This window comes from Lissotriton helveticus, chromosome 8, assembly GCF_964261635.1.
Source record: "Lissotriton helveticus chromosome 8, aLisHel1.1, whole genome shotgun sequence".
Lineage (NCBI taxonomy): Eukaryota > Metazoa > Chordata > Amphibia > Caudata > Salamandridae > Lissotriton > Lissotriton helveticus.
In genome coordinates this window covers 1,602,484,162-1,602,499,677 of record NC_136069.1, presented here as the reverse complement: position 1 = coordinate 1,602,499,677, position 15,516 = coordinate 1,602,484,162, and the positions used below count along the sequence as shown (strand labels likewise).

Genomic DNA, 15,516 nt, shown 5'->3' with positions numbered 1-15,516 from the left:
CGCGAAGCTGACAAGTTGTTCATAACCTTTTCAAAACTAGACTAGGGCTAGCCCATCTCCAACCCAGGCATTTCCAGATGGATAGTCAATGCACCCAAACTTACTTTTAGTACACATTGTGTGGGTATCTAAGCCAGACAAAAGCCAATGGTTTACGAAAGCGTCGGAAGGAAGCTATTTCAGAGATCTGCATTCTCTACATGTGTATCTACAGCAATACATTCTACGAATGGAAAATGTTTCTTACCCTGTAATACAGTATTTGTTTGTTGCATGTAGGGCTGAGATTCTCATGCATCCACTCTCCTCCACAGAAGCGTGTGACTGATCACCAATCTTGTCCTTTATTGAAACACTTCCTTTACCAATGTGCACCACACTTTCTTTACTCCCCACTCTCAACTTGATAAACTTCAAGTGGTCATCTCAAATATGCAAGCCAGATTAGCCTCTAGTTTCCTTTTACGCACATTCCATTGGCTCCCGGTGCGCAAGAGAATCTCTTTGAAGATCTGCCGCTTAGTGCATAAACCACTAAACTGCATGTGACCCAGATACCTAGCTGAGAAACGTATTCCTTACCAACCGGGCAGACCTTTAAGAATTGTGGGGAAAAAATGTCTCACTGTGCCCCGAATTCGAAAAACCCACTCCGGGGGAGAAGCCTTCTCTTACTGGACCCCAAACTACTGGAATAGACTACCTATTCACATACAAAAATGCACAGACCACCTTCCTTTCAGAAAGCTTCTCAAGACTGAGCTATTCCTATACCAGTGCTGCCTTGCTCATGGTTTACTGCGACACTGAGATCCCTCCCGGGGTGATTTATGCATATTATATATTAAATTAAATCCACATACTACTCACCCGCTGTGCGCAAAACAATTTAATATGGTGAAAGTACCCATGCATTTTGCCAACTAAGGGAGGAGTCACAGTGCAGCCTCAAAGAAAAACGTCCAAGCCCGACGCTGGATGGTGGGGAGTTTTTTCAGCATGTGAATCTGCATCAGTTCACGCAACAAACTGATACTTAAAGGTTAAGTAACATTTTCCTTTTTTACCTTCAGACCTATTGAGATCTGATTTGAAAATAAAAAATTATAAAAAAATACAAAAAACTTGACTAAAGAGGTTTGGCTTTTTGGAAGGTTCCAACACGTTTTTTTTAAAAGATGGTAATGATCCTCATAGGTAACTAGCGTTATTGACCGAGTAGGACGTTAATTTCATATTTCCTTGTCTTCCTCCTGTAGTGCGACATACTATCAGCATGCCTCTGTATTGAGATGTTCTGCTGCACAGGATAAACTGATTCTGTCAACATATTCAGGCTTGAATATTCAGTGTCTGCTTATTTTCTGTAAACAGGGCTTGTTTGGAGGTACCCAAGCTACACCATCTACTGGACTGTTTGGAGCAGCTACTAATACGAATGCTGGTACTGGGTTTGGTGCAGGAACTAACCTCTTTGGACAACCTACTTCAGGATTTGGTACTGTTGGTGGATCGGTATGTTTACATTTTTAAAATTATATTTGACAGTAACTCCTATCGGGTTGCCCTTGAAATTCTTGGCTCACTATGCTAAATTTGCATAAGAATTTCTGTGCTAAATTATGTCTGAGACAATCTTGTCAGAGCTTGTGTACGGCTTTTATGGATCATGTGATTTGAGAAATGTTATATTTTTTTTTAATTGAAATGGTATGTACCCAAAAACCATCAGTATAAACTGTTCGGCAATGATGGGACTGGTGGAGCAGTTATCTAATTTTGCACACTTTTCTTGTGGGTAGAATAATAATCAAACAAAAAACAAATATTATAGTTTCCCTCATAGGTACTATTAATTGTGCGATTGTTCTCTGCCTGCCATTATGAAGCCCTGACTTGTTATTCCATTGGTCCCTACAAGAGCTAATGCCTTTCACTTATCGCACTTGTGAAGTCTCCTTTGCGGACAGAAGTTTTCATAAGAATTTTGATATGGGTTCAATTTATTGCAATCATTTTGCGCCATATTAGACTTTGTTGAATCCTCTGTTTCTGCCACTCTTTACTTAGTAAATATAGGAGTGTTGCTACACGTGTCGTTCATTCTTCTCTGTAAAAGAAACTGGTGAAGGAAGTTATCTGGCTCTGATCCATTTCCTACTGTATTGCTAAATCCAGTCAGTTAAAAGTCGTGTATGTCCACTTTGTAGGCCAGTGGACTGTTTAATTTTTGCACAGCAAATGGTGCACTGATTTGATTCTGAGCCTACTCTGCAATTGAGGTTTACTCATGACATTTACATTTCTGAGATGCACTCCCTTGATGCAAACTTTAATCTGCTTATCACTTTAATTCTGTACCAGTGATTGACTCTTGTTGAGTTGCTGGACTCATGGCAGTTTTCAAGAAACAGAAAAGGCAACGAAAGACTTGGGTTAAAGTCTTTCCACAGCAACGTAGCGATTAATACAGGTTCTCTTTCCAGGACCAGTGATTTCCCTTTGGAGATTACATCACCAAGCAGGAGCTTGATCTAAAGTGCTGTGGAGGTAGTAGTGTTCTTCGTGGGTCTTTCCTGATGTTTTTAGTGAAGTATACCCAAATCTGATCTGAGTTTGCTTCAGGTGTAAGTTTCTAATATGTGCCCAGTGACACCTTTAAGGTTGAAGATGCCCTTTGTCAAACATGTTTTAGGTGCTCTGGGCCACTGGAATATGCAACAGGGATGCAGCAGGGTTGATTCAATTATAAGCAAGAAAGGGCAAATTATGCTGTGCAATGCATCAATTTTGTGATACTATTAGTTAAGTATTTTGTCATTTTTATACATTGTAGGAAGCTGGCTCTGTATATACCACACTAAAGTAAGGTATAGTGCGCACAGAGTCCAGTGGATCCCCAGAGGTATAGCAGAGGCTAAAGTAGATAATACCTTACTCTCTTTTGTGGTAGTGTGGTTGAGCAGTCAGGCTTATCAGGAGAGTGGTATTAAGCATTTGTTGTTCACACTAAGGCAAGAAATGATGTCACACAGACTGAATCAGACCTATTTGTATAAAAAGATATTTTGTCTTTATTTCTACAACCAAGTTATACTTCGTAGCAGGTAAGCTAAACTTCATACAATGTTACTTTTCAAAATACAGTGAACACTGTTTTTTTTAGGAACATTCAAATTACTTTTGCATTTGAGAAAAGCTTTGTAAACTGTTCAAAACACTTGAAATTGCTTCGAGATTATTTCTAGATAACTCTGCAATTACTTTTATAGTTTGGCATGAAACTACTTAACACCTTATAAGCAACACAGGACATTAGGAAACAGGTTAACTCAAGGCAATAAGTTACTTTTGTTTGCAGTACAAGACATCTTTATGTAGAGCATTTTTTAGAGAAAACCCACCATGCAATTCTATGAAGAAAACGAAGTTAGCAATTGCAGGTAAGTAAAACTTTTTTTTAAGAGTACATTTGTAGGGGTAGAACCAACGTTCCACGAGGGTCAATTCTGCACATAGGGTGCACCTCCAGCGGCACTGTAGCGGCCGGATGCAGAGTGCCAATGTTTCCCTGTGGAGGAAGGGGGATGGCGGTCTCGCGCTGCCCACTGATAGGTAAACACAGGAGATGGGATCACACCAAGGTGGGGTCAACCAGCAATCGAAGGTGGGGGGGGGGGGGATTGGGCACTCAGCAGCACCAACACTATACCCAAAGCGGCTCACTGGCAGCAGGGTGCAAATACAGCCTTGGGTGCCCAATTTCAGTTATTTGGAGGAGGGGGTGGGAGGGGGAAGGGATCTAGTTTCTACAACCAGGCTGCAGGCTCGGGCCAGGAGGCTGGGCAAAGGAAACCAACAGCTGGATAGGTAAGACGGAGGGCTCTGGGACGTAGGTGCACCTCAGGTCCTCGTCTTCAGGGTGGCTGAATACATGGGTGTTTTTTTAGGTTGGATTTCACCTTACCAGGCCACTTGTGTTGAGTTGTTTGGGAGGGGGTGCTCCTTGCAGAGGCTGCAGGAGACGTCGGGTAGTTGTAGAGGGGTCAACCCATTGTGCCCTGGGGACCTCGGTGGGCCACGTGGACCCGACTGTAGGCGACTGGTGCATTGGTCGTTCTAGGTGTTGAGTTGCTTTGTCCTCAGCAGCCTCAGAGCCTTTATTTGGAGTTTTTTTCTGAACAGAGCTGCTGTTCCCTGGAGATTCGGTCTTTTAGAATGCAGCCAGTTCTCTCAGGGATTCTGAAGGTCACTGGCTGCAGGACAAGTCAACTTTTGGTGCTGGATCTCAGGAAACGGCGGGAAGGTAGGGCAGGGGCTATGTCCCTTTTTAGGTTTTGCCTAGCGAAAGCTGCGCTCTGCGCAGCTTTTCGCGCAGGCGAAATCCTGTTGAGAACTGTAGGGTGCTTTGGGTCGGCCCTCGTCATTGATTGGCTGGCTCCGTAAACGGAGCCTTGCCATTGGACGAGGGGCCTGTCCGTCAATGCCGGACCAGACACGGGGGCGTTCCTGACATTCTTTGCCTTTTGCCGACGTCACGCGACGCCGGGAACGCCCCCGAGTCTGTTCCGGCATTGCCGGCACCTCCCTTGCTCTACTGTCATCACCACAACACTGCGCCCATTTTATCCCAAGCTAAACACTCGGAGAGGCGCAGTGACCGGGTCTTTGAAGGCCGCTCTCCCAATGAAAACAAGTTTTCTCTCCGAGTCAGCACGAGCAGGAAGACGAGCAGCGCGCCTCCCAGCTGGCCTCTCGCATCAGCATCCAGAGCTGCCCTGCGCGGTGTGTAGCTTCAGTGGAGCTTCAGAGTGGAGCTTCAGAGTGGAGCTTCAGAGTGGAGCTTCAGAGTGGAGCTTCAGAGTGGAGCTTCAGAGTGCAGAGTGGAGCTTCAGAGTGGAGCTTCAGAGTGCAGAGTGGAGCTTCAGAGTGGAGCTTCAGAGTGCAGAGTGGAGCTTCAGAGTGGAGCTTCAGAGTGCAGAGTGGAGCTTCAGAGTGGAGCTTCAGAGTGGAGCTTCAGAGTGGAGCTTCAGAGTGCAGAGTGGAGCTTCAGAGTGGAGCTTCAGAGTGCAGAGTGGAGCTTCAGAGTGGAGCTTCAGAGTGCAGAGTGGAGCTTCAGAGTGGAGCTTCAGAGTGCAGAGTGGAGCTTCAGAGTGGAGCTTCAGAGTGCAGAGTGGAGCTTCAGAGTGGAGCTTCAGAGTGGAGCTTCAGAGTGCAGAGTGGAGCTTCAGAGTGGAGCTTCAGAGTGGAGCTTCAGAGTGGAGCTTCAGAGTGGAGCTTCAGAGTGGAGCTTCAGAGTGGAGCTTCAGAGTGGAGCTTCAGAGTGGAGCTTCAGAGTGGAGCTTCAGAGTGGAGCTTCAGAGTGGAGCTTCAGAGTGGAGCTTCAGAGTGGAGCTTCAGAGTGGAGCTTCAGAGTGGAGCTTCAGAGTGGAGCTTCAGAGTGGAGCTTCAGAGTGGAGCTTCAGAGTGGAGCTTCAGAGTGGAGCTTCAGAGTGGAGCTTCAGAGTGGAGCTGCAGAGTGCAGAGTGGAGCTGCAGAGTGCAGAGTGGAGCTTCAGAGTGCAGAGTGGAGCTTCAGAGTGCAGAGTGGAGCTTCAGAGTGCAGAGTGGAGCTTCAGAGTGCAGAGTGGAGCTTCAGAGTGCAGAGTGGAGCTTCAGAGTGCAGAGTGGAGCTTCAGAGTGCAGCTTCAGAGTGGAGCTTCAGAGTGGAGCTTCAGAGTGGAGCTTCAGAGTGGAGCTTCAGAGTGGAGCTTCAGAGTGGAGCTTCAGAGTGGAGCTTCAGAGTGGAGCTTCAGAGTGGAGCTTCAGAGTGGAGCTTCAGAGTGGAGCTTCAGAGTGGAGCTTCAGAGTGGAGCTTCAGAGTGGAGCTTCAGAGTGGAGCTTCAGAGTGGAGCTTCAGAGTGGAGCTTCAGAGTGGAGCTTCAGAGTGGAGCTTCAGAGTGGAGCTTCAGAGTGGAGCTTCAGAGTGGAGCTTCAGAGTGGAGCTTCAGAGTGGAGCTTCAGAGTGGAGCTTCAGAGTGGAGCTTCAGAGTGGAGCTTCAGAGTGGAGCTTCAGAGTGGAGCTTCAGAGTGGAGCTTCAGAGTGGAGCTTCAGAGTGGAGCTTCAGAGTGGAGCTTCAGAGTGGAGCTTCAGAGTGGAGCTTCAGAGTGGAGCTTCAGAGTGGAGCTTCAGAGTGGAGCTTCAGAGTGGAGCTTCAGAGTGGAGCTGCAGAGTGGAGCTGCAGAGTGGAGCTGCAGAGTGGAGCTGCAGAGTGGAGCTGCAGAGTGGAGCTGCAGAGTGGAGCTGCAGAGTGCAGAGTGGAGCTTCAGAGTGCAGAGTGGAGCTGCAGAGTGCAGAGTGGAGCTGCAGAGTGGAGCTTCAGAGTGCAGAGTGGAGCTTCAGAGTGCAGAGTGGAGCTTCAGAGTGCAGAGTGGAGCTTCAGAGTGCAGAGTGGAGCTTCAGAGTGGAGCTTCAGAGTGGAGCTTCAGAGTGGAGCTTCAGAGTGGAGCTTCAGAGTGGAGCTTCAGAGTGGAGCTTCAGAGTGGAGCTTCAGAGTGGAGCTTCAGAGTGGAGCTTCAGAGTGGAGCTTCAGAGTGGAGCTTCAGAGTGGAGCTTCAGAGTGGAGCTTCAGAGTGGAGCTTCAGAGTGGAGCTTCAGAGTGGAGCTTCAGAGTGGAGCTTCAGAGTGGAGCTTCAGAGTGGAGCTTCAGAGTGGAGCTTCAGAGTGGAGCTTCAGAGTGGAGCTTCAGAGTGGAGCTTCAGAGTGGAGCTTCAGAGTGGAGCTTCAGATTCAGAGTGGAGCTTCAGAGTGGAGCTTCAGATTCAGAGTGGAGCTTCAGAGTGGAGCTTCAGATTCAGAGTGGAGCTTCAGAGTGGAGCTTCAGATTCAGAGTGGAGCTTCAGAGTGGAGCTGCAGATTCAGAGTGGAGCTTCAGAGTGGAGCTGCAGATTCAGAGTGGAGCTGCAGAGTGGAGCTGCAGATTCAGAGTGGAGCTTCAGAGTGGAGCTTCAGAGTGCAGAGTGGAGCTTCAGAGTGCAGCTTCAGAGTGCAGAGTGGAGCTTCAGAGTGCAGAGTGGAGCTTCAGAGTGCAGAGTGGAGCTTCAGAGTGCAGAGTGGAGCTTCAGAGTGCAGAGTGGAGCTTCAGAGTGCAGAGTGGAGCTTCAGAGTGCAGAGTGGAGCTTCAGAGTGGAGCTTCAGAGTGGAGCTTCAGAGTGGAGCTGCAGATTCAGAGTGGAGCTTCAGAGTGGAGCTGCAGATTCAGAGTGGAGCTGCAGAGTGGAGCTGCAGATTCAGAGTGGAGCTGCAGAGTGGAGCTGCAGATTCAGAGTGGAGCTGCAGAGTGGAGCTGCAGATTCAGAGTGGAGCTGCAGAGTGGAGCTGCAGATTCAGAGTGGAGCTGCAGAGTGGAGCTGCAGATTCAGAGTGGAGCTGCAGAGTGGAGCTGCAGATTCAGAGTGGAGCTGCAGAGTGCAGATTCAGAGTGCAGAGTGGAGCTTCAGAGTGCAGATTCAGAGTGGAGCATCAGAGTGCAGAGTGGAGCTTCAGAGTGGAGCTTCAGAGTGCAGAGTGGAGCTTCAGAGTGCAGAGTGGAGCTTCAGAGTGGAGCTTCAGAGTGTCAAGAGCAATGCCAATAGCTCTAACTTTAACAAAGGCAAAACCATTGCATTGTAAATGCTTGTTCTCTATAGTCTCCTCTGATGTGCTACTTATTCCGTTGTCCTTTGTAGGTTGCCTGAATCTATCGTCTGAGGTTCAGTGCTTACCCCTATATACTGTATTTGGGAGGCTTTTTAGGGGCCTCGAGGTACTAGCCATTGGGCTACTTGCCTTAGTGTGACTACACCCTTGATGTGCTCACCGCATGTTGGAGATGCCCTCCAACAGCAAGATGGCAGGCACCGAGAAGTGGGCTTCACCTCTCCTCCCCCACCTGAGGGGTGGGGTTGGCAGAGGTGGACACACCTCGCAGGCTTGCTAACCTTTCCAGACCAAATTGGGGGAGAAGACAGGAAGTGGGCCTCCTCCCACTAGCAGGAGGGGTGGGGGGGTCTCAGTCCAGAGGTGGCAGGGCTTTTGAAGCTGCTCAGCCCTTCCTGACCAGGGAGCGTTGTGGGGGAGAGGTGGTGTTAGGACCTCCACCTATGAAAGGCTTTGTTTCTGGCATGAGCGAGAGCTCTCACCTCAGGGGTCCAGAAACTTGTTTTGTGGTGGCAGGTTGGTGTTCACCAGTCACGGAACCCACCAGAGGCTGGGCTGGTTTGGTTTAGGGGTCTCTTCTAGAAGGGACCCCTAAGTTCCAGGGCCAATACATCTGACCTTGAAATCAATGCAGGTTTATTATCCTGAGATGTTTGATCCCAGACATCCCATGAGTCAGTAAAGCCATTGTGGTGGTGTAAAACTCGTAATGACAAGTTTCCAGACCATATACTCTTATGTCTTTCTGCACTTATAATATCTAGGAATGGTCTTTACTGCACTTATAATATCTAGGAATGGACTTAGATATTATTGCGGCCTATCTGCTCATGCCGGTTGGTCCTCACATGAGGTATAATGCACCCTGCCTTAAGGGTGACATATACCTCATGCAGTGACTGATAGGCATGGTACACAGGGATGTATACCATGTCGACTCTTAATTTAAAATGTTAGGCAGGTTTACAAGATTGCCTTTACATATTTTGGGTGGAACAATGGATTAATTAAATGGGCAAAGCTTGTTTTCGAAGGTGGTACTAGTTAGGGTATTGGGATTGTATGACACATTGATGGCGCAATCAACCGGTCCACTAAGTATTTTTTTTTTTTTCAAGATTGCATTTTCAGTCATTAAATATAGAGTAGGTCAAGATGAAGAAAACAAACCAGATGGTCCTAGGGCCTTATGAAGCAGAAATTAATTTTTGGTCGGTTTAGTATTTAGATGTGTACTTTATTTTTCCAAGTGGTCTAGTTTTCCCATTTATAAATTGTCAAGTTGCGTCTAAGTTCTTTTGCTCAATGGTTTGAAATTGTAACTATTCTGTCCATTTTTAAACCTAACCTACCAGACTGCACAATCTGTGGTCTAACCAAAAACGTACTCTCTGCTTGCAGCCCGCCCATTGCTTATGATTGGTTGGCTTTGTCACTCTTGCTTCCTATTTGTTGCCTTGAATTGGCATACCTTGTCTTTTTTTTTTTTTTTAATAAGCTGTATTTAAAAAAAAATATTTTTAGCAAAGAGCCACAGTCTAACTTAACCACATACAATAGCATTATATTTGTCTTGGATGTGCACTATACTATACTGTAATGTTGATTAGTCACAATGTATAATGTCCTTCGGTATGCCATCCACTTCTCCCATGTCTTAGTGTTTCCTGGGGCAGCCCTGGGATATGTAGACTGCCTTTCCCTGCACGGCGCACCAGTCCATCGCTGTCTCCCAAGGAACCAGTGAAGGAGGGGAGTCTGCCCTCCAGAATCTGGCGATGTCCAGCTTGCCTAGTGTTGCACTGATCCCCACCAGCGTTTTGTCCCCATCCATGTCACTGAACTCGCGTGTGACTCCCAGTTGTGCAATGGTGCGGGAAAGGTCTATCTGCCTCACAAGCACGATAGATAATGTGGTGAAGAATATTTGCCAGTATTTGCCAGTCTGGGGGCACTCCCATACCAGATGGTAACAAGCATTTATAATGCAACGGTTTCGCCTTTGGAAAAGTTAGAGCTATTGGCATTGTAAATGACAACATGTTTATTTATGTGTTGGCTTTGAAAACTTAAATAAATGGCATTGTCATTTACAAAGCCAATAGCCTAATCTCTCGCAAATGCGACACCTATTGCATTTGCACCCACACACACACACACAGCGGCAGAGACGAAATTGAGACAAGTTATAATAAAAGAAAAAACGTATTACATAAGAAAGAAAATAAAGAGGGCTTACCTGAGACCCGCAAACTGCTGCATACATACCGGGCAAAACACTCCTTGCACGACGCTGCACGGAATGGCCACGGGCCGGGGGGGACCTGTAAAAGGAACAAAAACCAGCATTAGACAACAAAACAGACAAGATGGCTTACCTGAGACCCGAAAACTGCTGCATACATACCGGGCAAAACACTCCTTGCACGACGCTGCACGGAACGGCCACGGGCCGGGGGGGGGGAACCTGTAAAAGGAACAAAAACAAGCATTAGACAACAAAACAGAGACAAGATGGCTTACCTGAGACCCCATACATACCGGGCAAAACACTCCTTGCACGAAGCTGCACGGAACGGCCACGGGCCGGGGGGGGGGATCTGTAAAAGGAACAAAAACAAGCATTAGACAACAAACCGAGACAAGATGGCTTACCTGAGACGCGCAAACCGCTGCATACATACCGGGCAAAACACTCCTTGCACGACGCTGCACGGAACGGCCACGGGCCGGGGGGGGGGGGGGTGGGGCCTGTAAAAGGAACAAAAACAAGCATTAGACAACAAACAGAGACAAGATGGCTTACCTGAGACCCGCAAACCGCTGCATACATACCGGGCAAAACACTCCTTGCACGACGCTGCACGGAACGGCCACGGGCCGGGGGGACCTGTAAAAGGAACAAAAACAAGCATTAGACAACAAAACCGAGACAAGATGGCTTACCTGAGACCCCATACATAGCGGGCAAAACCCTCCTTGCACGAAGCTGCACGGAACGGCCACGGGGGGGGGGGGGATCTGTAAAAGGAACAAAAACAAGCAGACAACAAACCGAGACAAGATGGCTTACCTGAGACCCGCAAACCGCTGCATACATACCGGGCAAAACACTCCTTGCACGACGATGCACGGAACGGCCACGGGCCGGGGTGGGGGGGGGGGCCTGTAAAAGGAACAAAAACAAGCATTAGACAACAAACAGAGACAAGATGGCTTACCTGAGACCCGCAAACTGCTGCATACATACCGGGCAAAACACTCCTTGCACGACGCTGCACGGAACGGCCACGGGCCGGGGGGGGGGACTTGTAAAAGGAACAAAAACAAGCATTAGACAACAAACCGAGACAAGATGGCTTACCTGAGACCCGCAAACCGCTGCATACATACCGGGCAAAACACTCCTTGCACGACGCTGCACGGAAAGGCCAGGGGCCGGGGGGGGGGGGGGCCTGTAAAAGGAACAAAAACAAGCATTAGACAACAAACAGAGACAAGATGGCTTACCTGAGACCCGCAAACTGCTGCATACATAGCGGGCAAAACACTCCTTGCACGACGCTGCACGGAACGGCCACGGGCCGGGGGGCACCTGTAAAAGGAACAAAAACAAGCATTAGACAACAAAACAGAGACAAGATGGCTTACCTGAGACCCCATACATAGCGGGCAAAGCACTCCTTGCACGACGCTGCACGGAACGGCCACGGTCCGGGGGGGGGGGGGGGGATCTGTAAAAGGAACAAAAACAAGCATTAGACAACAAACGGAGACAAGATGGCTTACCTAAGTCCCGCAAACTGCTGCATACATACCGTGCAAAACACTCCTTGCACGACGCTGCACAGAACGGCCACGGGCCGGGCGGGATCTGTAAAAGGAACAAAAACAAGCATTAGACAACAGAGACAAGATGGCTTACCTGAGACCCGCAAACAGCTGCATACATACCGGGCAAAACACTCCTTGCACGACTCTGCACGGAACGGCCACGGGCCGGGGGGGATCTGTAAAAGGAACAAAAACAAGCATTAGACAACAAAATGCTGCTTACCTGATCGGAAATAACAACAACTTCCTGGCAACGTAAATCTCGCCGACCACTCCGGCTAAAGGCACTTCCAAAAAGACAAAAACATGACCGAAAAAAAAAAAAAAAAGAAAACCCGCCCACCGCCGCATGACGATCGCAAGGGGGCGGGATGAGTAAAAATCGCGGGAACGCCCACGAATCTGCTCCGGCAATAACGGACAGATCGCTCTTCCAATGGCTAGCCTCCATTAATGGAGCTAGCCAATGGAAGAGAAGGCGGGACCAAATCCAGTACTGTTCTAACATTAGATTTCGCCTGCGCGAACGCTGCTTGCGCAGCTTTTCGCCAGGTCGAAACCTAAAAATGACCTATTTTCAAGAAGTTATTCCACTGATCTGCCTCCAGGACTACATGGTGACAATTTTTCTCAAGGCCACGTATTTTCACATCCCTATCTGCCCAGTTCCTCACACTTCCTCAGATTGTTGTAAGTGGAGTTCAGTATCAATTCAAAGAACTATCCTTTGGAGTCAGAACAGCTCCTAGAGTCTTCAAGAAATGCCTAGCAATAGTAGAGGAGGGTGTATTTTGCAGAACTGCATTCATGTGTTTCCAGTCCTCCGCAACTGGCTAATAAAGAGCAGCAGTTGAGTGAAATGGCTTTGTCGATAGCTTGTTAAGTGTCAGCACAGGGATTCTCGGTAGTACCAAAAACTCCCACCTTTTCCACTAACAGAGGCTAGTGTTCTTGGGAGTCCACAGTAAATTCAGCGATTGGCAAAGGCTACCCCAGCAGCAACAGAGTGGTATTTCAAAGAGTACCCTCGCCCCCTTTACCAGACAACCTCCTCTGGCAGTGGGAATGATAATGACACCGTAGGAAATTATGTCTCAAACACCTTATTTCTCATGGGCCCTCTTCAAGAGTGCCTTGCAAGACCGAGGTCATAACTGACCTTCCAGTGGGATGATCTAGTGTAGATGGAGCCTACTGTTCGCCCCACACTGCAGGGATGGGTAAACAGTTACAGCTTTAGGTGAAGAAAAGAACTGCTCAATAGCAAGACACTACGACAATCAATATCTCACTCAGTAGGTGGGAAACATACGTAGCCTAGCTCGCAGTACTGGGTGATTTGCCACCACATGAATGTTGTCTACACATGGCACTACATGCTTTTCGGTCCCAAAGCCGCTGCACAGTCAAAATGATTGCCATGTACTAATTTCAGTTTTCCAGCTAATTTGGCACTGAGCAATGTGTCACCACATTGCCAACCTAGCAGAACATCTCCCAGCAGTGGACAATAATTTTGCAAGCCTGCTCTGCAGAATGCATAAAGAAACCCACAAATGGGACATCAACACCCACTTGTTCAGATAATACTTCCACCATTGATGAAACCCCAGGGTAGATCTTTGCCAGACGTGGGTCCCAGGCACTCCACACCACTTGGAGTCAAGCTAGCCGGGCTGAAGAGAGGTGTTACCTCGAAACCGGTCCGGTCCTCGGATGCTTGATTCCGTTCTGGGAAGGACATGGCTTTTGTAGTTCGGACTGGACTGTTCCCATGGGGCAACAGGGTCAGAGCTGATTTGCATATCGCCATTGTCTAACCCAGGGTGGTGTGGAGTGCAAAAAAACGATGGATTTGGGCCCAGATCTTTTGACTGGGGGAGTGTGTGACATTGATCCACATTCAGTCCATCACTTGTTGTTTTTGCAATTGCCGCCCTAAGTGCGCTGGGGATGCCCAGACGTGGGTCCCAGGCACTCCACACCACTTGGAGTCAAGCTAGCCGGGCTGAAGAGAGGTGTTACCTCGAAACCGGTCCGGTCCTCGGATGCTTGATTCCGTTCTGGGAAGGACATGGCTTTTGTAGTTCGGACTGGACTGTTCCCATGGGGCAACAGGGTCAGAGCTGATTTGCATATCGCCATTGTCTAACCCAGGGTGGTGTGGAGTGCAAAAAAACGATGGATTTGGGCCCAGATCTTTTGACTGGGGGAGTGTGTGACATTGATCCACATTCAGTCCATCACTTGTTGTTTTTGCAATTGCCGCCCTAAGTGCGCTGGGGATGCCCAGACGTGGGTCCCAGGCACTCCACACCACTTGGAGTCAAGCTAGCCGGGCTGAAGAGAGGTGTTACCTCGAAACCGGTCCGGTCCTCGGATGCTTGATTCCGTTCTGGGAAGGACATGGCTTTTGTAGTTCGGACTGGACTGTTCCCATGGGGCAACAGGGTCAGAGCTGATTTGCATATCGCCATTGTCTAACCCAGGGTGGTGTGGAGTGCAAAAAAACGATGGATTTGGGCCCAGATCTTTTGACTGGGGGAGTGTGTGACATTGATCCACATTCAGTCCATCACTTGTTGTTTTTGTAGATCTTTGCCAAATGCATTGCCTCTAGGTAACTGCACCCACAATCCATGGGCAGTTGTCTTGTCTGTAGGTCTCCCAGCTGGGCCCTGCAACCGTGGTACATGGTATACCAGGAGATTTTCACTTGCCCCTTAAAAAGGATTCCCAGCACCAACATCAGTCTAAACAGAATCACAGCCAGTTGCCCCACCCCAACCTCTGGTTGCTAGTCTTGTGGTTTGGCACCTGAAGCCCCAGAGTTTGGGTGCCTACAGCTTCCAGAGGATTGCACCCAAATCCTTAAGTCAGAAAGGCCACTAAGCGGAAGTGCTTCTGCGGCTAAATGGAAAAGATTTATTCATTAGTGTAACAATCTGAACAAACGGCTGTTAGCAGCTACAGTACAAAACTTTAGCTGTTACTGGTTGCACCTACAAAAATCAGGACTGGCTTACTCTTCCATTGGGTACCTATCCAATCTAGCCACTTACCTGCAATACACTGAACACTAGCACATCAAGTAGATTCCAGTACATCTATGGAATCCATGGTAAAGTCTTTATGGAATGTCTCAAAATGGTTACCCTACCTCAGACACTTCCAGTCTCTTCATAGGACCTTAATATTGCTTTTTACAAACTGGAGGGCCTTCGTTTGAGCTACTACACTTATGTCCACTGCAGTTAATTTTCTGGAAAGTGGCCTTCCCCATCAGCTCCCACTTCCCTCTGCAAGGTTGGTGAAATACTAGCTTTAACAGTAAAGGATCCATCTATCCGAGCGCACAAAGATAGCATGCAGACTTGTTTTCTGCAAGAAGTAGTCCTCCCTTTCAACATCAATAAATCTATTGATTTACCATTTCTACTCAATCACATTTAGGTGTGAAATGAGCTGTACATATATTATATATTAAAAGAAGTATGTACTACTTTGACTATACCAAATCCCCCCCCCCCAAAAAAAAGAAAAGCTCAATGTAGCTTTTGGCCAGCCTCTCCAAAGAAATCCAATGTTCAAGGCATATGTGCTGCAGAATACATACTTGTGCATAGATCGCCATCTGGTGTTGGGCTCAGATCATTGCAGTTTGTTGTTGTCTGGGAAGAAGTCTTTGTAGTCACGAGATAGGTGACTCCTCTTTTGGACGATTGTGCGCATGGGCATCGACTCCATCTTTAGATTGTTGTTTTCTGCCATCTGGTTCGGATGTGACTTTCGGCGCTCTGGTTCGGTACCGTATTTCCAAACCTTTTCGACATGCAAACCATCACTACTCAACTGTATTGTTTCGATCACGTGACTTCGACGCACTGACTCACAAACTCCTCGATTCCGGTCGTCGACACGGGCCACTGGGCAATCAGTGCCATTTGTGGCAACGGCTAATGGAAAGGATTCAATTTAAAAAATGCCCCTAGTGTGGAGCTAAAT

General features: G+C 48.0%; 1 protein-coding gene across 1 annotated transcript in view; it reads left to right on the top strand.

Moving 5' to 3' along the window:
• The window catches only part of NUP98 (nucleoporin 98 and 96 precursor), an 853,605-nt gene that overhangs the window by 232,262 nt on the left and 605,827 nt on the right, over positions 1 to 15,516 (top strand). The window contains 1 exon segment of the mRNA XM_078658655.1: positions 1,375 to 1,515. Coding sequence (XP_078514781.1) covers positions 1,375 to 1,515 — 141 coding nt within the window.